Raw genomic sequence first — 26,472 nt, 5'->3', positions numbered from 1 at the left:
CTAGCCACTCCCCTTTTCTGCTCACGCTTGTCAACATTTAAAGAGGCAGAGTTGCGCTGTGCACTGAGACCGGGAGCCTACAGTTTTTATGAATGCAGTTTTTTTTTTGTTTGTTTGTTTGTTTTTTTTTTACTTTGACATAAGGGACCAGGAATAACAAAACCACAAAAATATGTCCTAAAAAACGACGAAGAAGAAACGTACTGCCTGCACGGGCAAGCCCAATTCCGCTATTTTGAAGCGGAACTGGCAAACCATGCACCCATTATTTCCTACAACTAAAGCCAGAAAGACTACAACGCCCAGAACCGCTTGCGAGTTATGTGACGCAATACGCTTTTTTGAGTTTACTACTGAAAAAAATAAGATAAATACTGACTAGAAAAATAGCATCAAACGTCAAGGTAGTTGCTCTTATTGTATTACTTGTACTGTAACACTTGAAATGTATTTGCTTACGATTGTAAGTCGCCCTGGATAAGGGCGTCTGCTAAGAAATAAATAATAATAATAATAATAATAATAATAATAATAATAATAATAATAATAATAATAATAATAATAATAATAATAAGGTAATGGCATTGGGGAGGTCTCTTAAACACTCTCAATTGATATGCCTCTCAGTTTTCTGCATCTTCCAAAAAATAGGACTTAATTAAAGAATAAATGCTTTGAAAAGATGCGCTTCTTTGTTGATTTTTAATAGCTCAGGAACACTTTGAATAAACCAGCTTCATTTTACACTTTTTATTTCAAACTAAAAGGAGCGCAGACCACAAAGATGGATGCACAATTCAAAATGTCCTTCATTGAGCCCCTTTGTCAAAAGTTGCACACATTAAACATTATCTTTGAGACTTAATAATGTAGCACCTAGTTACAAGCAGAAATGAAGTGGCGATCCATTACCTGATCCTCTGGGAGAAGCGCAAGCACGAGACGGTCTGTGGTCAGGAGAGGACTCAGGTCTGCTTCTTGAGCACCTCCTAAGTGTGGCTCTTTTATCAGTCTCTGCACCTCTTTACATGCAAGGCTTAGTTGCTGGTTTATCTCTGTGTGTCAATCAGACCAGTCTTAATTGCCCCAGTTCAGGTGAGGTCAGCTCTGTTCATGTTCAAGTCCCTTTCTCAGACAATCAAACATTCTTTCCCTGATAGCAGCATCTCAATTTTTGTACTTCTATTTTTTTTCATAAACTCTTTCCTTGCAGTTTTTTTCAAAATCCTCCTTCGTGTAAGCAAAATGGCCCAGTTTACAGGAAACGCAAGGTGAAAAGAAATTAAATTGAACAGGCAACTAAAAGGAAAATGCGAAACAGGCATACTTGAACACAGTGCCATAGCAACATCAGCTTTTGTCCTTTGCAGACTTAGTTACACCACAGCTGAAATCAGGGTGCATAACTAAGGCTGTCATTTCTTCATGATAAAAAAGAGGCTGTGTGGTCCAGTGGTTAAAGAAAAGGGCTTGTAACCAGGAGGTCCCCAGTTCAAATCCCACCTGAGCCACTGACTCATTGTGTGACCTCCTTGTGCTCCGTCTTTTGGGTGAGACGTAATTGTAAGTGACTCTACAGCTGATGCATAGTTCACACACCCTAGTCTCTGTAAGTCGCCTTGGATAAAGGTGTCTGCTAAATAAACAAATAATAATAATAATAAAAAAAAAATGTCATTAAATTTCATAAAAATGGGTATTTGAATGTGTTTCACAATTAAACAAAATATTTATTAAAGTTTTAATAAAATTTATTAAAAAATGCCGTTGTGACATTCAAAACAGATCATTTTCTCTAGAGTTACTATACAACAAATGTTCCCAAATACTTAATTGCTTACCTGAAAAACAGTAAAGGCTAAATTGCAGAATATTTAGTTTTTTAATGTCCACCTTTTAAAAGACATTCTATTTTCACCATCAGTGAAAGCAAAATCAAAACATAAATACATGTAAAAATAACTGCAGCCACCTGAAATGACCCCTTCTAGTACTGGACAGAGAGATCTTTAACTGAAATATTTTAAAGAAACCGTGCAGCTCTATGCAGTGTGTGTTCAATCATTTACCGGAAGCAAACTAATCCGACTGCCAGGTTCCTGAATGCAGTGTAAGAGGCGGTGTGTCAATAAGGCAAACATGTGAGTGGTGAGGGGATGGAATGGGTTACCTAGTCATGCTGTTGAAGGAGACTCTTCTTCACACAGAGAGTGGTGAGGGGATGGAATGGGTCCCCTAGTCATGCTGTTGAAGGAGACTCTTCTTCACACAGAGAGTGGTGAGGGGATGGAATGGGTTACCTAGTCATGCTGTTGAAGGAGACTCTTCTTCACACAGAGAGTGGTGAGGGGATGGAATGGGTTAACTAGTCATGCTGTTGAAGGAGACACTTCTTCACACAGAGAGTGGTGAGGGGATGGAATGAGTCCCCTAGTCATGCTGTTGAAGGAGACTCTTCTTCACACAGAGAGTGGTGAGGGGATGGAATGGGTTACCTAGTCATGTTGTTGAAGGAGACTCTTCTTCACACAGAGAGTGGTGAGGGGATGGAATGGTTTACCTAGTCATGTTGTTGAAGGAGACTCTTCTTCATACAGAGAGTGGTGAGGGGATGGAATGGGTCCCCTAGTCATGCTGTTGAAGGAGACTCTTCTTCACACAGAGAGTGGTGAGGGGATGGAATGGGTTACCTAGTCATGCTGTTGAAGGAGACTCTTCTTCACACAGAGAGTGGTGAGGGGATGGAATGGGTTACCTAGTCATGCTGTTGATGCTATTTTGTACATTAAACAAAGAACCTCTATAGAGTCCCCAAACCGGTCCTGCTAAGCAGCAAGACACACCTTGCACTGTGGGGCATTGTCACACACCAGGCCTGGATACAGCCAGGAAGCTTCTCATGTTTCTGAGGTTAATGTGGCTCTTTCCAGGAAGTTGCCAGCTCTGTTTTAACCCAGAGCGTTCTTATCCAGGGAAAATAGCTTTTTAAATTTGACGTAAACATCGGGTGTCTGGAGCCCACCTGTGTGGAAAGCAAGTAAGGGAACTGGCATATCAAATGTATTCAGTGCCACAGAAGGTGCTATTTTGGAAAAAAGTGCAGAGAGAAAGAAATGCAAATAACCATAATGAGTAAGAAACAATATTTTTGATGGACAGAATAGTAGTTTTATATTTATTGAATTCTTTGTGCATGTGCTTCAAAAACAGGGCTCATAAAGTATAGTAGTAACACTAATACTGATAATGATAATAATGTAGCATTTCTTGGTGGTTCAGTGGTTAAAGAAAAAAGGGCTTAATACCAGGCGGTTCCCAGTTAGAATCCTGGCTCAGCCACTGACTCACTATGTGTGACCCTGAGCAAGTCACTTAACCTCCTTGTGCTCCGTCTTTCAGATGTGATGTAAAATTGAGGTCCTATTGTAAGTGACTCTGCAGTTGTGATGCATAGTTCACCCCCTATTCAGCATTTACAACAGTGACCTTGCGACACGGCAAAAGCAAACATACCATATTTGTCTCAGTTTCATAGGAAGACAATCACTAAACTACTACTAAACTCTAAACTACCTCTTTTCTGATACAATGTGTACTTCCATATATTGTATTTGAAAAGGGTTAGGGTTATATCACGCAAAAAATGTACACATTCAGTACATTGTAACTATGCATAATAACATTGTAATGATGTGTAAGTACACATGTATTTACTAAGTAACTACTCTGTCAATGCACAGTAATTAGAGACACTTCATGTAGTGTTACCAATGACACAGCTTTTGGCCAATCACATGATTTTGCAACTTCCTGAGCCTAATCAAGATTGCACAGTTTCTCTTGTCATGTTATCTTCCAGCTGTTCCTCTCAGTTCGCCATGGCGGAAGCAAGTAGTCTCATCCACGAAGACCAGGTCAGATGTTCAATTTGCCTAGATATAGTCACCAGCCCAATCTCCACTCCATGTGGCCACAGCTACTGTAGAGATTGTATCGAGAAGCATTGGGATTCGGGGGTTTACACTTGCCCACTGTGTAAGGAAGAGTTTGCCAGTAGGCCAAATCTGGATGTGCGACTTCTGCTCTGGGAGACAACTAAAAGCTGTGAAATCTTGTCTGGTGTGCCTGGCGTCTTACTGTGAGAAGCACATCAAGCCTCACAATGAAAACCCTGCTTTAAAGTGGCACGCACTGGTGGATCCAGTTGAAGACTTTAAAGAGAAACTTTGCAACTCGCACCAACAACTCTTGGAAATGTATTGCAGAACTGACCAGCAGCTTATCTGTCCATCCTGTATCGATGAAGAGCACAAAGGTCATCATTTTGTAACAGCCAAGAGTGAGAGGGGAGAAAAACAGGTGAGATTTACAGTGGCGGTTTTACAAACTAGTTACTCCAGACTGTAAATTAGTTTATATTTTCAATGTGCAAGGTGATTGGGAGACGTACAGCAGTGTGCAAATTTATTACAACACCCCACTGATTCTGTTGTTTTGCATGTGTTGTGGTGTTCGCGGTGATCAGGGTCTTCAAGAACTTGTGATCACGGCAGCTCAAGGTGAAGTGTGCCTGGGCAGCTGGTGTGAGGTGTTGTGGTGGCGAGTCCATCACATTTACCCAGAGGTTCTCAACGAGGGGGTGCGCCCCCTAGGGGGGGAGCAAAGCAATCCAAGGATCAAAAAAAAAAAAATGAAAACGTTTTATATATATATATTATATATATATATAAAGGCTATTAAAAATACTTTAAATTGATGTAAGGCATGGCAGGATCAGATAATCAATGCGGAATTGAGACGTGAAAAACGCAGAGTAGAAACATGCAAAAATGTCTAAGACTTTTGCACAGCAATGTATGCTTATAATATATGTTGGCCTATTGTTATAACATAGGCAATCTCATGTATTTTGGGCGAGTGCACCTCAAAGCAAAGCTGCATTTTATTTAATGCGTAAAACGAAAGTTAGAATCTCACTCAGTGTATAAATTATATCTTACTGTACTTAGATATCTTGTTTCCATTTTAGCCCACAGTGCACCTTCTGAAGTATCGTGTAAGTGTTATTGTTCTTATATATATATATATATATATTCATTTTTTTGTATTTCTTTTCCGTATAATTTCTCCTAAACTTTGGCTTTTAAAAGAAAAAAAAAAAAGTTTTTTGTGTGTATTATAGCCTCAGAAGGTATAAATAGGCCAACTAGTTGCAAGTTAGATTATGTGTTTGATAAAGTCTGCTGTTGTGAAAGTACTGTTTGGAATGTTTCATAATGTAATTTAATAATGTAACTGAACTCCACTGGTAAGAATTATGATGTCTTATTGCTTACAATCCAAACTGAGACACTACAGTGAAGAGTTTTTCTATGACCAAACATTTAGAAAAGCACAAAACAAAAAAGCAGTAGCATGATTAAAAGGAGAATATGGAGTAAGACAGGGGCGTGCAGGTCCATGTACAAACTGCAAATGTGCAGACTTCGCTGGGGATCCCAAAGGGAGTGTCGCACTGGCTCTCCCCTGTGTCTCCTGGGAGTAAAGGGGCAATTGACCTTTGCAATTGGGATCGGAAGACATCCACTGACCTTCCTTCCTCCGGAGCTGTTTTGGAGAGATGCTGCAGTAAGGGGATATAGTTTTAAATTTGGGAAGAGTGGTAAAAGAATCCAGCGCTCTCAAATTAAGAATTAATTAATTAATTAATTAATTAATTAATTAATTAATTAATAAAACTGAAGACATCATTACAGCCTTGTTTTTTTTTTTATTTTTACAGAGTGTAAAACAACAGCTAACCGTCTTTTCTTTCCTTATAGTCTGTAAATGGATTCATACTGCATCAACGCTTTCCTAGTTTAGTTGTCTCTGTGTTGCCTTGCTTCTGTGAATTTTTCGCCGCTGAGATTGTCATTTTAGGTCTGTTCATGTTTCAACTGAGCAACTTTGTTGCCTAAAAATGATCCTCTGATCTGCATCGAGGCTTTGAAAGAGACATCTAATCAACAAAGACTGTATAAAGTTGATTTGTCAAATGCAGAACAGTACCAGGGAGCAATTTCAGAACCGCACGTCCTGATGTGGTTTATACCTCGTATAAAACGGCCATTGCAAAGTTAATTATCATTTGGAAGAAGAAACATAATTAAAACAATTTGTAAATTTAAAAAAGAACATGCTATTGTGTGTACATCTGCAGTGTTATATAGTCCATAACCTTTAATTTGCTTTGAATAATTCGTTTTAAGTTTCACTTGTTAAAAATAAACTGCACATTTCCATTTCTTGTGACGATCTTTATTGGTAAAAGCGACACGTCACGCGTAGAGGGCGAAGCACATGATTGATGTCGACATTACCGTATTACTTCAAATTAGTGCCGACGTTAATTCGAAGTAATATGGTACTTTCCCCTTCGAGCTACTTATGAGACTGAATATCCTTTTCAGTCAATTAAAAAAACAAAAAACAAAAAGGCGTTTGTTTTTCAGGAGTTGGTTTTTCCACTGGAAGCGAGGTTTCATCGAAACCCCCCTTTTATGGCTTCTATTTGGACTCTCCCAGCAGGAGGCGCCAAAATTAAAATACGCTGCACTTACAACTCTGCACTTCATCGATCACTCAGCAATACATTTTAATAAGACTTAAGTGATGCTTTTTAAGTAGACTGTTTCATAACGGATACGTGTGTTACCAGAGTTACGCCTAAAGCAACTTCTGACAGCAATACACCTACAGAAAATAATCAGCCAACATCGGCGAAAGCCGGTAAAAAGAAAAGAAAATGTTGTAATTGAAAACAACAAGGAAACGCCACTGTGAAATGCATACAAGTGAACTCTATCCATTCAATAGTGACAAGCGAAAACATAAACTTGAAATAATAAAACAACAGTCTGCAGTTGCAACAAAAACGTACGAAGCGAACTTCGACAGCGGGTGGAGTCCTTACACTTGCCAGCTGTAAAGTGTGTTGGCTAATTTCACGACAAAAAACAAAAAAAGTATAACTGATGGCGAATTTATGAAACACGTTTTTATTGAAGCGTGTGACATGATAACATGACAGGAAAAAAAAAACAGTAGGTGGTCCGTAAAGCGCCCTGCAATTATATTATATCACATTTCAAATTTCAAATTTCAAATCAAGTCTGGCTTTAGCATTGCATTCGATTGCATGGTCTGTCATGTGGAAATCCTGACTAGGATGTTCACACAGCAGTAAAATACTAATGTTTTTTTTTGTATTAATTGTATTGTAGCGTGCACGGGGGTAGGCAGCAGCAGGACTGGTAGGTGACGTAATCACACAAACACACAGGGACATGAGTCCGAAACACGCGCCTTGCAAAGGAGCCGTTTCTTTTGCACCGCGAGCCGTTTCTTTTGCACCGCGAGCCGTTTCTTTTGCACCGCGGTATCGGCGCTATGCTTTAGTGCGAGAGGTCCCGCCCTCCGCCTGTGTGTGGATTACCTCGCCCTGTGTGGTGCGCCTGCCTGCCTTAACCGAGATCAATACAGTATTATAACTTTATTTTAAATACATTAAAACCCATTCTGTGCCTCATGTAGTCTCTTCTGTTTGTTGACAGTCCCTGTAGAATTTACCGGTACTTTTTTTTCAAATTATATTTTTATTTCAGGTGGACTCCTGTGAAAGTTGGAGCTGTACCAGTTCTCTGGAAACCCATCTGCAAATCCATTAAAGAAAATGGGTGGAGTGTCACTCATTTCGTGGCAGTGGTTTTATAACAAATAAAACAGCAGCAGCAGTTTGTGATGGAATGGATAATGTGGTGCGTATTGATCTTACACAGTGTGAAGCGGCTCGTTAGTATGCAAGCCCGTGGGTGTACGGGTTTTTTTCCAGCACGGTCATGTGATGCTGTTTAACCAATCAGAGTAAATTCGTAGTTTATCCATTTTTTAGTTTCGTTAGATACATATATGATACACATGTGCAGTTTTAGAATAAGTATGTAATAGCAGACACGTATAGCTCTCAGTTCTATGCCTTATTCCCTGTTGCGTTTCCTTCTTTATCCACCCCCCTTAGATACGGTCGAATGGTATGTTCCGTCAGTGTGCGCCTTTTACAATATCCAGAAACTCTATGTAATTATACTCTGAATTTGTAATACCCGAATCGCTTCATAAAATCACTAACTAAATAAAATACTAATACTTCGTTCGCCGTGTTCTGTTATTTACAATAGATATATAAAAAAAATGTGTGCCTACTGCTTAAGCCTTCTCTGGTGGCTAAATGTTATTTTAATTCTTCCCACTAGATGTCACCGTTTCCTTAATTATCACGTTTATAGTTACTTAAACATGACATAAGTCTTTTCCACACTAGTATTTAAAAATACAACCTGTTTAGTTCCTGGAGAGCTATAAGCGCATACAAACATTTACGAATGAGCGGAGACCTACCAATCCTTGTCCAGTTTCTAGTAGTAATCTGTATCATGTTGGGTGATAAAATATCCCATTGATGCAGCTTCAGCAACATGACTGGGTGACTCATTCCATACCCTCATGCAAAGATGTGTCTCTTTCCCTCTGTCTTAATACCACTTCATTTCCAGCTGTGTTCATGTCCTGATTTCCGTACTGTACTGAAACTGTCATGTCCTCCCTCGAATTCTTTAATCCAGACTAAATAGATTCAGTTCTTTCAGCCATCGAAGCTCAGTGCTTTAAGCCCTGGGATCCCAAAGCGCTTCAAGCAAAAACAAACAAAAAAAAACAATTAAACTGTTCAATCAAAACTACAAAATTTAATAAAACTGAAATTTAAAAAAATGGACAAAAAGAAAATACCGTTTTGATAGTAAAATTAGAAAAACTAAGATAGAAAAAGCTATTTTGTAAACATCAGTTTTCAATCTTGATTTAAAATCAGTCGGAGTCCCAGTTTCCCTGACAGAAGGAGGCAGAGCATTCCGGAATCAGAGCATTCCAAGAAAAGGCCCTCCCTCCTGTATTAAAGGACAGCAATACAATTAAGAAGGGCAGATCTGAACCCAGCAGAAACCCATATACATTCTTTATACAGTTTTGACAGATTAAAAGACATGAAAAAACAAACTGCTTAGTCACAGCACATCTGCACTTGCAAAACGTATTACTTAAGTATTTAAGACAAGACAATATTAGTTCAAGAGATGGGCAAATCTGGGTACCGAAAAAGTACCACAAATAAATACTGGGATTGAGAAGTAAAAAACGTTTTTTTGCACATCTGCAATGGCGAAGTCATCGTCCTTTCTTACACCCACAAAAATAATTTTCTTCCAGTGACAGTGGCTTAGGTGACTCTGTCATTAGTACTGGACTAAGGATGTCATTGGTTACTCTTCTGCCAAAGTGCAATGGGTCTGGAAGTGTTGGATCATTCAAGCACTTTTGCTCACATATATTATTATTTTATTTATTATTATTTGTTTAGCAGACGCCTTTATCCAAGGCGACTTACAGAGACTAGGGTGTGTGAACTATGCATCAGCTGCAGAGCCACTTACAATTCCGTCTCACCCGAAAGATGGAGCACAAGGAGGTTAAGTGACTTGCTCAGGGACACACTGAGTCAGTGGCTGAGGTGGGGTTTGAACCGGGGACCTCCTGGTTACAAGCCCTTTTCTTTAACCACTGGACCACACAGAACTAATATTTGATGAAGAGCACCCAGCTTGCAGATGAAAAGAAAGATCGGTAGGAGGCAAGCTTTTAAGGTCGGCTCTGGCAGACACTGTTCAGAAAAGATGGGCTCTCAGTCTGTCTAGAGTGTCAAATTTCTCTCTGCCGTAGAGCCTTACGAATAGTGCCTTTGCCTCTGACATAACGTTGTCAAACACTTTTTTCACCTGCATGAGATGGTATCTCACCCAAAGCTTGCAAGGGCAGTGAAATCATTGCAGGAAGCCAAAACAAGTTTTGCAATTTATTTTTTCCCCTTTCCTGAAAGGATAACTGACTGTCACAGCCAGTAAAAATGGAAGCACACTAAGCAGTATTCTGAAATCTTAAATTTAGAACTCAGTTGCTTGGAAATCAGATGGGTTGGAACCTTTACTTCTTCTGAACCCATAATTCCTGTAGGCCAGGTATTCTTGATGAAAAAGAAATGCAGAGGAGGATTATGTCTGTGTCAGTTGCTTGCACAACTGCTCTCTCATAGCCCATTTCTGAAGCAGCGCGATTAATGTGAGTAATAATCCTTGTGTCTTGCTTCCTTATGCTTTATACAGCTCAAATTTGGAAGAAATCGAACCGTTTCTTTTGTCAAGTGAATTCTTTTACCTGAGTCTTTGGACAACATGGAGCTCAAAGGGAAGACTGAGGTGATCTGAAGTCCCAGACTCGCTCAGATAATGTAGCAGGTTCCCTTTATTTTAGGAATTAGAACGGTTTCCACAAGGGGAGGTAATCTCAATAAAAAAATTACTAAAAAGAGAGACATATTGGATTTACACTTTGGAGACTTTGAAACCAACAGGCTTAAACGATGAATTGGATTTCAAGCCTTTTTTTATAGTTATTTGAAGTATGATGACGTTTTTTCTATCCGTCTTTTGTATTTTCTGTCCCTTATAATACTGTTGTTTTGAAAATAATAAGAATTCTGTACAAAAGACAACGTATACAATATAATTAAATGGATAATTGTTTAATTGTGAAAATGAAATGTCTTGACTTGAAACGTTGATAGATTTTTCCGAGGTCTCTATGGGTCTCGGATTTGACATCATGGATTTTAAATAATAAAGAACCTGATTTTTTTAAAATGATTCTTCATGTTCCTTCAGTATTTGTTTTGGCATTAGAACACCTTCCAATCAAAAATTTTTTTTTTGGCTCTTCTGCATAGCAAATCTAGTCAGCATTGTCTGATCTTCAAAGAGGGAAGGTGGATTATTTTGCACAGGTATTTTTGCTGTAAGGCATTCCGTTTTTGAGAGCTCTTTTCCTTGGCATTGAAAATTCAGCATCCATTTTCTGACAGCGTAATACAATACACTCCAAAAACTTAGTATTAAAAAGCATTCACAAAATCGAGGCAGTGCGGTCCAGTGGTTAAAGTCCAGAGCTTGTAACCAGAAGGTCACCGCTTCAAATCCCACCTGGCTGACTCACTGTGTGACCCTGAGCAAGTCACTTAACCTCCTTGTGCTCTATCCTGCGGATGAGATGTTATATCAATGTCCTATTGTAAGTGACTCTGCATATAATGCACAGTTCACAGCCTACCTCTGTAAAGCGCTTTGTGAGGGTGGTCCACTATGAAAGGTGCTATATAAATATATTATTATTACTATATACTGTGTGAGATAAAGGGAAGCCAAGAGTACCTTTGTGCTAAAGCAAACACAGGTTATCGTGGGGAAATCCCTGTGCTACTGGCCTGCACTGACTTTACTAAAAGCTAGCTGTTCCCAGCCCATGCACAACACAGATTTAGGATTTAACTTAAATATTTATTTAAAATTTAAATCATTATTTTGCAAAACCCAGATTTAGGATTTAACTTATATTTCAGTTAAATATTTGTTTAAAATTGAAATCATTATTTAGCAAAACCCAGAATTAGGATTTAACTTAAGTATTTATTTAAAGGTTAGAAGTTGTTAAATATTTTCAGATTTATAAATTATACCTGAATGTATGCATTATTCACAATATTTATAAATTGGGGAAAAACAGTCATGTTTTGGGGAATAAAGACAGGTAAAAATATTTGTGTTATTTTTTACATTTGGCACCCCATATGCAGCTGGCCTGCACAGACTTTACTAAACAACTGAATATATAACTTAATCTAGTTTGATTTAGATAAAGAGAAGCATTCTAGTTAAGAGCCACACTGAAGTAGGTCATCACAACAGGTACCCCAAAGACGCTGACCTGCATTGCTACAGCATTTATATTTATATAATAAACGCCCTGAAAGAGCCCAGATAGTCTGTCAATGAACCATTACACATGTTTTAAGTGACATTAAACCTGGAAGAACTGCAAACTATGTACAACTGTGTTCTTTTGTTAAAAAACGTTTGTGCAAATTTAAAGACTTTTGCAATCCATATTTTTTAGCATACCTGTTATTTATTTCTCTGTGAGACCTGTAGCTTACAAAAATGGACATTAAAATTCTACTACTTTTAGGGACTATTAAGTCAACTTTTAGAGCGCTTTATGCAATATTGGCTCCCGGACTTATAGACCACAGCCGTGTACCAAATGTGAAGCCACTATTTCACTCTGATCTCCGTTACCCAGAAACCCAACAATGTCAGCCATATTCAACAAACGCCAATTTTAACCCTTGTCCTGCCTTATCCTAGCTCTGTATGCTAACACATATTAGTCCCAGTCTGAGGTAGAGTGTTCTCATGTATAGGCAAAGAGTTTATTTTTCAGCTCAACAAAAATTATTCAGGACTGAAAGTGTTAAGGGCATACATTTCTGTAGAGGAATTCAATAACCCTACAACTCTGTATCTCAGACGGCTTCAGGAATGTAAAGTGTAGAACTTGCAGCAGTGGGGTTGGCTTTCGTAAATTTTTTTATTCGATAAAATGGATAATTGTGTGCAATTTGATCTGGAGGAAAAACAACTCAGTGAATGGGAACCTGCGTCTCCGAAAGCCCTTTGGTTGTCTGCTGAAGCTCTTCTCTTATTTTATTAAGCTCCAGCAAGCCTGTTTGTAGGTCAGCTGCCACCTCACGGATTTTAGCCGCAAAATCGGTCTTGGCCCCTTTCCACAATTCCATGGAGTCCTTCGCGATGAAGAACACATCTAAAGCCACGGACAACCCGGACAGAACCACGGACGCCACACTGACCACTCGGACTGCAGTGGCCGCCCCACCAGTCAGTCTGGCCAGCTGGACCACTTGGATAATATCGTTAATTTGACCCCCGACCCTCGTCCCTTTCTGCAGCGCCCCTCCTAACTTTGGGAAAGCTTGGTTGTACATGCTGTCGTTGACCTTGGACATATCGAACCTCTGCATGTTGTCCATGCCCTTTTTCACGAACACCAAGCACTCCGAGATGTCTTTCATCTCGTTTTGGTACCCTTCGATGATCTTCTCCACTTTTTTGCGGTCGAAGGAGTTGCTGACCGTGTCTGAAATGTTGGCGGAGGCGCTGGTCACTCCCCCGGCTGTGGCGACCCCCAGCCCCACAGCGCTCACTATGAGGGAGGTCCCGAATGTGAAGGGAGCCAGGATGAGGCCGGCGATGGCTGTCACCCCACCGGCCGCGCTCACAGCTCCTCCAGTGATGCTGGCGATCGTCGCCTTCTTGTGAAAGCGGTCGACTCCGTCCGCGATCACGCAGAGCTCGCTGATGTACTTCTGGAATGTTTCAAAGCGGTCCAGGAACAGCTGCATGAAGAGCCTGATGCCTTTGAACACTTTGCAAGCTGTAGTGGCAATGACCCTAGGAAGGAGAAAAATGTAAACACAAATTATTTGCCTCTTTCATAACTATGTGTTGCCACACTTCACTGGTCTTTTCATATCTGAAAGAAAAATGTCAGCCAACTTCCTCCATATCTGTATACCTTCCACATTCTAAAAGCCACAAAACACGATGCAATATCAAACGCAAGCAACTGTAACCAAGTTCCTAAAAACAAAATGTAAGTTGTGGCTTCCCATCCAGTCAGTTGTCAAGAGGACCCCAGTTACTTGTCTATTATTACTGCATTAGAAAAGAAACATAGTTTAGATCAATGTGAGCCTTTAAAATCTTAAAAGGAGTTTCTATAGTTAACCCGAACCAATACTTTAAGTGCAGCAGAGAAACCAGGACCAGAGGACACACAGTTGGTCGTTAATTAGAGATAGCCTTAGGACAGAGGAAAGGAGACACTTCTTCACACAGAGTGGTAAGGGGATGGAATGGGCTGCTTAGCCTCGTTGTTGAGGCATAAAAGTAATTTTAGAAGAAATATGAAGAAATATCTAATCTTACCTGGCTTGTTGTTCGTCAGTGAATTCTTCATCAGAGTCCCAGTCATCCCACCCTGCAGTAAAGTGACCATTATGACAGACAGTCCCCCCAAGCTGGATATAAATCTTATAATGCATTGTCCAGTTTCTAACTTCTATCACACGGGTGAGGATGACCAAATAACACCTGCAAGGCAAACCCTCATGCAAGTGTGTTCAATATTATATCTCCTACAAAACTGTAATACATGTTCTAGCAGGTATGTGTAGAATAATTTATGGTATTTGGTACTACATTAGGTTACAGAAAGTTATCAGTTTCCATGCTTAACTCACTTCCTAGGTGATTTCACCAGGGGAAGCAGCTGATTAGTTAATGACCAAGGAAGTGCTGCACTATCCTAAAGTTTCATTTCCAAACAGAGATTGTTTAACCTAGTGTAGTACTAGATATCACATTTTAAAATAAGGATGTTTAATATAATATTGGACATCTCAGAACTACATTTCCCATCACCCTCCTTCTCACTGGTAAATCCATCTCAGTTACGTATGTGAGCAGGAGGATGATGGGAAATGTAGTTCTGAGAGGTCCATGCAGGTACATGGGAAGCCATCTTGAGGCAGGGAATGCAATTTAAAAGTTTAAAAAAGTGGTCAAAATGTAAAAAAATAAAAATAAAATAAAACAATACACACACCTTAGGTAAACAGTTGTAGCAACACATGGGAACATGTAACACAATAAAATAAAAAGGTCCTCATGTGCCCTTTAACATATTGAATTCCACACCGCTTTGTAGTTTTCAAAAACTGACAAAAATGTAAAAATGTGACATTTTGAAATCTAACATGAAATACTGCTGTACTACTATTATGGCTTCCGGCAGACTATAATTTTGTAGTGTATTTGATGACATGATGTTAAATAAAAGACCTAAATTATGTTCATATACATATTTTTTTAATTGCTTTCAATCATTTTGACACCACGAGTTGTACAAGAGCAAGGGAATCAACTTCATTATAACTCACCTTCCTCGTTCTTCCACCAATCCAAAAGACTGTTGCTTTCCTATTGGAGAGAACGCAGGTTTTAAATGTGACAGACCCCTGCCTTTCATAAGAACATAAGAAAGTTTACAAACGAGAGGAGGCCATTCGGCCCATCTTGCTCGTTTGGTTGTTAGTAGCTTATTGATCCCAGAATTTCATCAAGCAGCTTCTTGAAGGATCCCAGTGCCAGCTTCACCTTGAATATGTTCTCACTGCTGCTGCTGCTGCTACCTCCATTAAACCACTAAATATTTCTCATTTACAGGAATCTCCAAATACAGAATTCTCTCCTAGCTCCAATCCTCTACATTTGTTTTGCTATGTTTTGTTTATCGTATACATTTTGCACATTAATTTTTCCTTGCCTACGTTATCCGCTGTGACTTACACAAGATAAATGTACACTCTGTACATTCTTAACCATAAATAAGGCTGCATTTTTTTCCACAGTTATCACAGATTTAACGCTCTCTGTGAAAATTCCCATTTCTGAAAGAATAGTGTAAATATACACTCTTTATCACTAAATGCAGTTTGCCTTATTGTCGCATTTCTTACACATTATTTACGTCATTTATTTTTTTTTACATGTATTTCTGTTTTTATTTTGTTTGATAATTCACTGGAATGTCTTTAAAAGGTGAACAGAAAAACAAAATATTCTACTGCATGAACTGTTTTTCAGGTAAGTATTATTATTATTATTATTATTTATTTATTTATTCGTTCATTTCTTAGCAGACACCCATATCCAGGGCAACTTACAGTCGTAAACAAATACATTGAAAGAATCACAGTATTTGTGGTATAATAACTCTTTTGAATTTCCATCTATTGAATTGTGAAGGAGGCGGCTTGCTTTTGTCATATCTAAGTTTTCTGGTGTGATGCATATATAACTAGATATGAATATTTCCTAAAGCAGAGGATGACCCAAAATCCTCACAAAGAGACAGCGACCCACCTTAGTATTCACTGTGGAGCTCGTCCCACTGCAATGAGCACCTTCTTTCTTATTCTCTCCTGGCTCCTTTAGGCGCTTATCCTAAAAAAAACCCAAAATCAAAACAAATCAAGTGTTTCTCTGAAAAAGTTTTAAAACGCCCAGTCTTTTAAACCCATTATGCATTATAAAATAGATACAGACAGGAAACTTAACATGGTACAATTATGCCCACAGTGACTGAAGGGGATATAAGAAAAATGAAATAACATTGAATATTAAATACAAACTAAAGTATACAACTTACTACTGTGCACAGTCCACTTCTATAACTAGAGGAACTCAAGGTTGAAAAATAAAGCATTAATCTTATCCCATTTTATTGTTTTAATTTGTTGAGCGTATGAAATCAAAACACTGGAACTGAAAACCAAAATAGGCAAATTAGTTTTTGTTTAATTGATGACTTTAATAGGCCACACGTGCAATTCAATTCAATTCAATTCAATTCAATTCAATTCACGGAACACAGAGCCACAAACGGTAAAATGCAGGAGACTTTTTAGAAATTGTTGAAGATGGCTAATTAAAGCACAAAGTGGTCTAACATTGTTACACATTCATTCCTGTTGTTTCTATATCACTGATTACTGACTGGAAATTGAAATCCTCATACCCAGAGATGTGTTCATGCAGGCGGGTATATAAAGGATATAAATGACAAATCTGGAGGTCTTCTGTGCTCACTGCTGTATATTGCTTGTCAACACAACTTAATAAGGGAACTCTGCCATATTTAATTGCAGTACTAAGAATATAAATTAATACAATTAGACACATGCTTGTCTTTTGTGTTAGTATAACCACACTATAAAGGTGTTGATAGTCAATATTGGATAAAACCATTCATGGAAAAATGAAGCACACAAATCATTGATTTTGTCAATTCTGTAACACGGGTATAAACACTCTACAGCAGTGGTATTCAATTGCATTCTCTGGCGGGCCAGGGCGCTCATGATGTGTTATGAACGGTTATGAAAATCTGACTATCCAATCACACTTTACATAACAGAACGTTGCAACACTACACTTGCACCAATCAGCTGACACATCTCAGAAATAACCACTTACAATACCATGTCTGATCGCCGTGTAACAACACAAAACAGACAGCAAATTGTCCCGATACTTTCCTGACAATATTCAAACAACATTTTACACACAAATAATTATACAAAGCCCGCTAATGTTATTAAAACAGCATGCTATTAATCTTAATTTTATTTCAACTAGGAAAATAAAATTATGTTAAATTCATGCGAAATGAATAATAATTTCCCTTTCTTATTGCCTGTGTCTAAATATGTATCAACATGTTCTAACTCCAATGTGTTTAAATGTAAATAAAAAGTTTCTAACTTAAATACATGGCTTGATTGTATACAGTAGGAAAATAAACAAGTGCATGTTTAACATGCCATCGATGACAGGTGCATTTCTTACCACTGTTAAACAGGTTTTTTTTTTAAGATCAAATGTGCATGTTTAAAAGAAAAAGCATAATCATGGTTCTCTAAGTCAGTAGTTTTCAACCCTTTCATCTCAAGCACCAGTGTTTCCAGCACGGACCACCAGGTGTACCAGTAACTGTGTGCAATCTTAAACTGCTGTTGTAAAACCAAGACCTACCCCATTACAAGCAGGTTTGTTGAGTCTGTACTCACTTGTTTGTTGCCTCGTTCTGCTGAATGGTTCATCTATGCAGCCGATGACTGCAATGAACTCAGCATGTTTATATTTTAAATATTTTGCACGTGTTGTGTATGGAATTGGTGACCGCACCTTCAGTTGTGTCCAGTTGTAATATGAGAATCGCATGCTGCAGCTCCCATGCTCAGTGTTAGTCCTGAGCTGACAGCATGTAACACACACAGCTCTTGATTACATGTCACCGTTAATTTTTCAGTAAAAACAAGTTTAAAATGAAGTGAGCTCGTTCCGCCATATTTTTTATATTAAGTACACCACAGCAAACACGTTATCAAATATTTTAGATATTTTCATTCGCACAATCTGAGAGCTAATTTTAGAGGCCAAATTTTTGTGCCTAACCCCTAAAAAACAGTTTTATCGTTGTATTTGCAACCATTTTAGTCGCAGTCTGGATCCCTGCATCATCATTTTTCTCTGTGATTGAGCGGTACGAAGATTGACAAAATGCCCATGTAGATAAAGGCGACTTTTCAATGTTGCTTGTCTGTAATTTCAGCTTTTGTAATGAAGGGCAGCTGATGCTCGACGGGCCAAACGGAAAGCTCCACAGGTATCATATTGTGATATGTCCTTAACTTAGCAAGTTCTATTACAATTTGACAATCATTTCTCTAAATAGATTGTAGCGATCTCGGTTAAGGCAGGCAGGCGCATCACAGAGGGCTAGGCAATCCACACACAGGCGGAGGGCGGGCACCAACCCAGGACCTCTCGCACTAAAGCATAGCGCCGATACCACTGTACGAAAGAGTCGGCTCCTTTGCAAGGAGCGTATATCGGGCTTATGTCTTCGTGTGTGATTACATCACCTACCAGCCCTGCTGCTGCCTACCACTGTGCACGCTACAGTATGTACAAATATATATCCCTGGGGTCCACGAGTGGCTCACATGCTAAAAGCACGGCCTCGTGGTGTGCTGGGTGAGTCATACAGTCAGGAGCGCAGGTTCCCATCCTTGCTGTGCGAAGTCACTTCGGTTTGAGAGGCAAAACCAGAAAGGCCCGTTTCCCCTCATCGCGCTACAGCAGACCCTACCGGTCAAGCGCCAAGCAAGCTCAGGCAGACACCTGCAGGGCTGCCCTTTGTCCTACAGACAGCGGTAACTCGCTGACCTCCAGTAACGAGTTCCTGGGTGTGGAAGAGGAAGCTGGCTAGGTCGTGCGATCGGAGGATGCCCATTGATCCTTCAGTTCTCCTGAGCAGCTGCGAGGGGGAAAATATAACTGGACTTTCTATATATATACCAGTGACGGGACATGCAATTTGATGTGGCATTGTTGGAACAATTTCTTTGAATGCTAAGGGATACCTCTGTTTTCATGAAGGGGTTCCTACGATTGCTGTGAGCATTTCCAGTCGGTCTCTCCACAGGTTCCTTCAAGCTCAAGTCCTGAAAGGGTCAGAGAGTCAGTGTCAGCAGGGCCCTGTGCTGCAAACTAACTAACTCTGGAACTGCTGATTTGAAAGCCTACCTCTGCATTCTCAAGGGGACTCGTCTCTTTACTTTTCAGCTTTTCCCACTCCATTGTGCTTGTGTCCTGAAAAAAAGTCAAAAGTGTTTTTTTTTTTTTTTGCTCAAAAGTAGAAAAAGTGAAGGACCTGTTTTTACGGTGACCAAGAATTGCAAAGAGGTTGCAAATCTACACAGAGACGTAATTACAAACTCCACAGAAATAACCACCTGTTAATGGAATGTTAACCCATGCTTTAAAATGTCTCACCAACACTATCGCTGCTCTCAATATAAGACATTAGGGTGGTCTTCTTTTTTGTACAGCATTACTGTATATATTCGTATCACTTCCTGGGCTGTAGGTCACGTTAGACCACCAGAGTAAAAAGTAAAAGAAACCGTAAAACAACAAGATCTGGCGTCTTATGAAGCAGATTGACCAGAAAGATACACTTTGTAAATACTGTAAGACAACCAGGAAACCTTTTTTAGTGTCTTATATGATAACGGGACACTGCAGATTAATAAGAACATAAGAAAGTTTACAAACGATTCATTCGGCCCATCTTGCTCGTTTGTTTGTTAGTAGCTTATTGATCCCAGAATCTCATCAAGCAGCTTCTTGAAGGATCCCAGGGTGTCAGCTTCAACAACATTACTGGGGAGTTGGTTCCAGGCTCTGTGTAAAAAAGTCCCTCCCATTTTCCTGTCTGAATGCCCCTTTATCTAATCTCCACTTGTGACCCCTGCTTGCATGATCTGTTATGCTTCTACGGAATGTTAATTCGATAATTATTAAGCGTTTTTCCTATATACAGCAGTGTGCTAATGTATTAGAACACCCCATTGCGTCTGTAGTTTTGATTTGTTGTGCATGTGAAATCAAACCACTGGAACTGAAAATCTCTGAAAATTGTCAAAACAGGCAATTTAGTGATTTGTCTAATTTATTTGATGACTTTAATAGGCCACACATGCAATTCATTGTGTGCAGATTTTGAAAGAATATGAAACCCAACCGTGTCCATAACCGGGCACTCTCAATGCGTATTGGACAGTCCATACTGCCCGAGTGATCCACCTGGAAGATGAACTCTCCACAGCTGGTTATCATGCAAACTTTCCAAAAATATGTTGCTTCATTTTAAAATGTTTATTTAATGTAATGCAATTGAACACCCCTAGATCTCTATCTTAAACGAAAGCATACCTCAGTATTCAACAGGGGAGCTTTGTCATTTAAAAGGTCTGCATCCTCCACAGGCTCCAGTGGGCTCGTGTCCTAACAAAAGAAATCAAATGGGAAAGTTTTGGTGTCCGTTAAACTCTCACAGGTCAACAGTCTCAACCCCGGCCCCCAGAAGAATTAGTGTAACAAACACAGTTTGGCACAGCTGGATAAAGCGAGAGCCAGAACAAAATGACAGTCAGATTGCATCCAAGTCAGGTGAGAAAAATAAAGAAAAATACAAGCAAAAAAGATCAACAACAAAAAAGGGGTCCATCAGAATTTTGTTTGTGCCAGAAAGGCAAGAATGTTTTTTAACCTCGCTTAGAGAACACAGTCTTTCCACGTTTTGCACTTTCATTAGCTACCTGGGTCTCAAATGTGCAGTTCTGAAAGAAACACACGTCATAACAAAATTCAGTTACGTGATATCTGGGTCTACACTTGGTTAAAGAAAAGTTTGTTGATCAGTTTCTGGTTTTATTTTGTATTTATTTTTTCCAACCTAAGACCTGGTTGCTTTTAACTCAGAAAATCCTGGGTCATTTCACCTCAGCAGTGTCTTCCTGATCAAAGCATGTTACTGGAAGGAAGGACGTCAGCCCACCAATCAGGGGGCAACACTATCTGAAAGCATGGCTTGAAAACAGAGATTCTGTTTAACCTCATGCAGTACCAGATGTTTTTAAAATAATCTGTATTTACTATAATGAACGGTTCTTTCAAAACTGCACATTTGAAGCCGATCTAAAGAATGGAAGTGCACAAGAAAAATTATGAACGACAGGAGGCCCCCTCTAAGCTCGTCCAGTTCCTAGGAGCCGATCGATCTCAGAACTTTGTCCACCCCCCTCACCACTCTCTGTGTGAAGAAGTATCCCCTTCCTTCTGCCTATCTCTGCTTCATTTCCAACCGTGTCCTCTGGTCCTGGTTTCTGTGCTGCGCTTAAAGTATTGGTTCGGGTTAACTATGTCAATTCCTTTTAAGATTTCAATCACGTCCCTCCTGATTCTTGTTTGTTCCAGGCTAGGTTCAGTTCTTTCAGCCTGCATTTGTAGCTCAGTGCTTTAAGCCCTGCTGGGATTGGTCTGGTTAGGGGCCAGTGGTTAAAGAACGGGGCTTGTTCCCAGGACCCTGAGCAAGTCACTTAACCTCCTTGTGCTCCGTCCTTCGGATGAGACGTAAAACCGAGGTCCTATTGCAAGTGACTCTGCAGCAGCAGTTGAGATGCATAGTTCACCCCCAAGTCTCTGTAAATCACTTTGGATAAAAGCTAAATGACTCATTAAAGAATAACCTGAAGATTATGAAATATTTCTCAATGTATTTGCAATCACGATTATTATTTTTTTTTTTTTTTTTTACAAAATAAAATGTATTGCCGTTTCAAAGATGCAATCTAATAATCCTGCTGCTACCTGCCAACTCAGCTTCGGGAGGCAAAACAAATAGTCATTCTAGCTAGGGATGGGCATGTGTGTAATCTGAAAGATCACTTAAAAATAAATACAGCAAACGTTTGCCTGATTGACCAACTGCCTGTTACACTGCATTGAGGAACCTGGCAGCCGGTTCAGTTTGCTTCAGGTAAATGTTTGAACACACACTGCATAGATTTCTTAATGTTGAAAATGAAAGAGACACCAGCTCGGAAATATTTCTGATAAAGATCGCGCTCTCCTATACAAGAAGGGGACATTTCACGTGCCTGTTGTTATTTTTACATTTATTTATGTTTTTATTTTGTTTGATAATTCACTGAAAATGTCTTTAAAAGGTGGACATAAAAAAAACTAAATAGTCTACAATTTAGCATTTAGTGTTTTTCAGGTAAGCGTTTAAATATTTAGGAACATTTGTTGTGCAATTGTTTATTTGAATAATCGTTTAGAAAATTACTAATCATATAATCTATCTTGTATTGCAGCAAGTATAAATGGTTCTTAAGTGCTGGGTGATACCAATACTGTAGCTATGGGTAACAGAGGTGGCTGGAATGCACGTATCAAAACTATTCTGTATTCAATTTAATTCATACAAGAGACGACAAAATAGAGGTATTTTACAAAAAACGAGATGTCATACAATGCGTTATTGTTGGTGGTCATGATATCATTATTTAGACTTAAACCACTGTGGTTAATATTAATAAGCATGCGATAACAAACAGAACATAATTGTTACAAAAATTCCAGTCTGATGTGAAAAAAATACACTTTCAAAAGAGGGGGGACACTAAAACAGAAAAATTCATAAGTACCTTCTTATTTTTCTCCCGATATTCTCCCCAATTTACATTGCCTCACCGCAGCAATTCTCTAAGGTCAGTGGGCGTCCTCCCATCCCCCAACCAAGCCAAGAGGTCCTGGCGACTCAACAGATGCCTGGCTGGTAGGGTACGCTGTAGCACGATGAAGAGAAACAGTCTCTGCTGGGTTTGACCCCCTAATCCGTGACGCTCCCTCTTTACCAGGGGAGACCCTCGGGGACCCCTGCACTCCCCTGACTGTGTAACTCCCCCTGCACACCACGCGACCGTGCCTTTACCAGGAGAGATCCTCCGGGACCCCTGCGCTCCCCTGACTGTATGACTCCCCCCTGCACACCACGCGGCCGTGCCTTTACCAGGAGAGACCCTCGGGGACTCCTGCGCTCCCCTGACTGTATGACTCCCCCCTGCACACCACGCGGCCGTGCTTTTTGCTAGCTCAGCCACTCATGGCCACGTATACATATTTGTAAACAAAAATAATTATACTTTGTCCCGTTCTCGTGGACGTACTCAATAAAGGAGTTTATTCGTCAGCACGACAAAAAAAAAATAATTCAGGACTGAAAGGGTTAAACAAAAACAAAGAAAGACCACAATATTTGAGTAACTGATTACTGTTTCTGTTTCGTTTCAGAAGTTGGTGTTCCTCATAATTTTTTTTTTTTTTTTTTTTACAAATGTAATAAGCCAGCCTATGTTGAAGTGATTCCTGTTAAAAATCCCCTTCTATTAATTTCTGGTTCCACGTCCCTGTGTAACAGGAGAGCTTGCAGCTCACATTCATTCTCTGCTGCAGGTTGCAGCGTGCCCGTTTACTCAAGAATGACAAGGAGAGAGAAAACTTGCAGCTCAAAAGTACCATAAATCATGGAAGAATATAGAAGTAAACAGAGTACGACAAAACTAAACAGTTCATTATTGTTAAGCTGGGGCATCTCTACTGTGATGAGTTAACCCAAATACACTCTATATACATTCTTATACAAACTATCCGGTCAAACTTCAAAGGAACTTTGCAGACCAACATTTTGATTAGTATCTTCATAATGGTACACTGGTGAAAAGGCTAGCCGAATCTTCGTGCAGGTTTTATCTTGTACAAACACGCTGGTCTACTTGACTCAGTTTCTCAGAAGTTTTATTACCTTATGCGAAGAAAAAACATAGATATTAACACTGCAATAAAAACTCAAGGTTATTTATAAGTTATTTATTTAATAACTTTTTATGACTGTTTTTATTGATTCTTATCAATATAGTGCATGATCCATTATCTTGGATTTTGAAGTGCAATAAAACACTTCTCTTAGGAGAGAATTCACTGAAACGGCTGGGGAAGTTTCAAAGGAAACGTTTTAGGAACTGTTATTATACAATCCAAGGCAGAAGTGACAACCGATGGCTTTTGTTTAACCTCAAACTACAGAAAACACCTGTAGATACTGTAGTAAAATACAATCCAGATGCAATTTTATATACGGCCCTTCCTTCACGCCACAGCATCCCAGAGCATTGTACAAAGTTAAAAACAAGAGCGCTCACCTCTACAATACACTCCAGCTACAACCAAGTATATAAAAGCACATTTTTTTAAAAAAAAGCACGTTTTCAATTTAGACTTTAACAGAATCCTGTGTTTCAACCTGCAAACGAGAAGCAGGGCAGCAAAAAAAAAAACAAAAAAAAAAACTGATTAAGACAATAAACTAAATGGAACAACTAAATGTTCTATATTTTCCGACCTTAATGAACCAATAGGAATACACAGAGCTAGTAGTTCTTGGAAATTAGATGGCCCAAATCCATTAAGTTATTACTTTAAAATCAATTCTGTAACTCACTAGTAATCAGTATGAGGTCCGGAGCGTGTGGGAGAGAGAAGTCTGGTAGTACCTGAACAGTAAGGTGTAAACTTTATCTTTTTACTGTACACTCTACTTCATTCCTTCATTAACCGAGGCTGTGTTGCCTGTCCAGTCTGTTAAATAGCTCCTTGGTCACTCTACCTAACCTATACTTAGTCGCTCTTCTCTTAAACCGCTGAGAGACAGAAGGTCATGTTTTGTTCTCCTGCATTTCTGAGGTTCTGTAAGACCTGTGCTGAGAGGTCTCCACAAGGGGTGATCTCACCATCAGTCCTTTTCGCCTCTTCAGTTGTGTTGTTCTTTCTTAGGCACAGCCTTGCGGTTCTGGAATGCGCTGCCAGACTCCACTGTGTCATTGAGAAAGCGTCTCCGGGTTTATAACACTGCTGTTCAGTATAATCTGCGAATGAGGTGAACTTGTTTATACCGGCAGCTCACCACCGAAACCCACAGCAACGTCGTAATACTCGGGGGTCGACCTTGTCTCACAACTACACGGAAAACAAAACCGAAAAAAAAATACTTCTCTTAAAGCGCTGCACAGTTCAAAAGTGACACCCCGGCAAGGAGTCGATTGTATAAACAAACACGCCACTTAAAACTAGAAAAGTAACAAATGGCAGTTTCATAAATACGTTTTCTGCGACATATACACGCACACACGAACTACCATTAAAAAATGCGAATGCCCTCAAATTGTAGAGGGCGTGCACTGTACTACCGCAGAGATTTGTTTACGGTACGGTGTCGCTTTAATTATTTTTTTAGAAACACAAAACAAAATATCTATATCAAACAAACAAAAAAACAACAACAACAATTCAGCGTATAGCTTATCATAGCAGAAAGAATAATACGATTCGTTGTGGTTCCTATAAGAGAGAGTATGGCACTTACTTTGACCTTTGCACAAGAGTGCATTGTTGTACTGTGTAATTAAACTTCAGAAACTTCCAGAATAAGCCGGGCGTCTAGTGTTGTTTCACTGTTCACACACAAACCTCATTCACAATATCGCAGAAACTGCGTGTTATTATACGTCGTTACTAGGCGTAGTCACTTTCTGTGGGACAAAGTTTTTTTTTTTTTAAAGCTGCAGACAGCGTCTCGTCACAGTCATGTCGAATTTCGACGCCCAAAAATACTGGACTGTTCCATCGATGACGTTTAGATTTAGAGAGTGAAAAACTGGGACATTTTTAGATTAGAACTGAACAATACATTTTCTCTGAGAAAACAATATTGAAGTACAGTATAATTATAACAGTCAGTACGTAGAGATGGGGATCTCAAGGTGCATTGAAAGAAAGAAAGAAAGAAAAATGTTTAGCGCGCAGGCAGTATGTTTTACAGTAAAAACCTAATAACAAAGCTGTCCAACCTTTTTTGCTATAAGGGCCATACAATATACAAGGGCGATTAATAATAATTCGTGCAACATTAGTTGTTTTGCATTGTTTTGACTCGTTTTCAGTTCTACTTGATGATATTGAGCTGCCCTCTGGTGGCCAAACGGTGCATCACAGACTGCCATAGCCATTTTCCAGTGCCTGCCCTCCTCCACGTACCCTCCAGTTTTCACTATGTTCCGACAATGTTGTGTGAATTATGAATCAAGTTGTATACCAAATATCTATAAAAAGTGAAAAGCCTAATAAATAGTAGCAGCTACAAAGATTAATTCGTTTTCTGCTTTTCCTGTGTTATTGCTGTACCCTTGAGCAAGGTACTTTACCTTGCTCCAGAAAAAACCCAACTGTATAAATGGGTAATTGTATGTAAAAATAATGTGTAAAAAAATAATGTAATTGAATGTAAAAAATAATGTGATATCTTGTAACAATTGTAAGTCGCCCTGGGTAAGGGCGTCTGCTAAGAAATAAATAATAATAATAATAATAATAATAA

The 26,472-nt window shown here is 39.3% G+C and overlaps 1 protein-coding gene across 2 annotated transcripts; it reads right to left on the bottom strand.

Annotated features, from left to right (window-relative positions):
- Nucleotides 1-8,758: 8,758 nt before the first annotated feature.
- LOC117397993 (apolipoprotein L6-like) lies at nt 8,759-25,674 on the bottom strand. Of its 2 annotated transcripts, XM_059016896.1 has the most exons (9): nt 25,462-25,674; nt 24,830-24,964; nt 20,409-20,480; nt 19,218-19,283; nt 19,055-19,135; nt 15,990-16,070; nt 15,005-15,044; nt 13,992-14,043; nt 8,759-13,454 (listed from the first exon to the last, which is right to left on the bottom strand). In XM_059016896.1, the coding sequence occupies exons 2-9, from the start codon at nt 24,830-24,832 to the stop codon at nt 12,626-12,628; spliced, it is 1,224 nt and encodes a 407-aa protein (XP_058872879.1). In that variant the 5' UTR covers nt 24,833-24,964; nt 25,462-25,674; the 3' UTR covers nt 8,759-12,625. The 2 variants fall into 2 exon arrangements, with proteins under 2 accessions (XP_058872879.1, XP_033852864.1); XM_033996973.3 differs by lacking the exon at nt 24,830-24,964 and having other exon boundaries at nt 25,462-25,673.
- Between the last annotated feature and the right edge of the window lie 798 nt (nt 25,675-26,472).

The sequence above is a fragment of the Acipenser ruthenus genome, chromosome 54 (genome assembly GCF_902713425.1).
Source record: "Acipenser ruthenus chromosome 54, fAciRut3.2 maternal haplotype, whole genome shotgun sequence".
NCBI classification, from domain to species: Eukaryota; Metazoa; Chordata; class Actinopteri; order Acipenseriformes; family Acipenseridae; genus Acipenser; species Acipenser ruthenus.
Note: the sequence above shows the minus strand (reverse complement) of the source record. Positions and strands in the feature narration are given on the sequence as shown.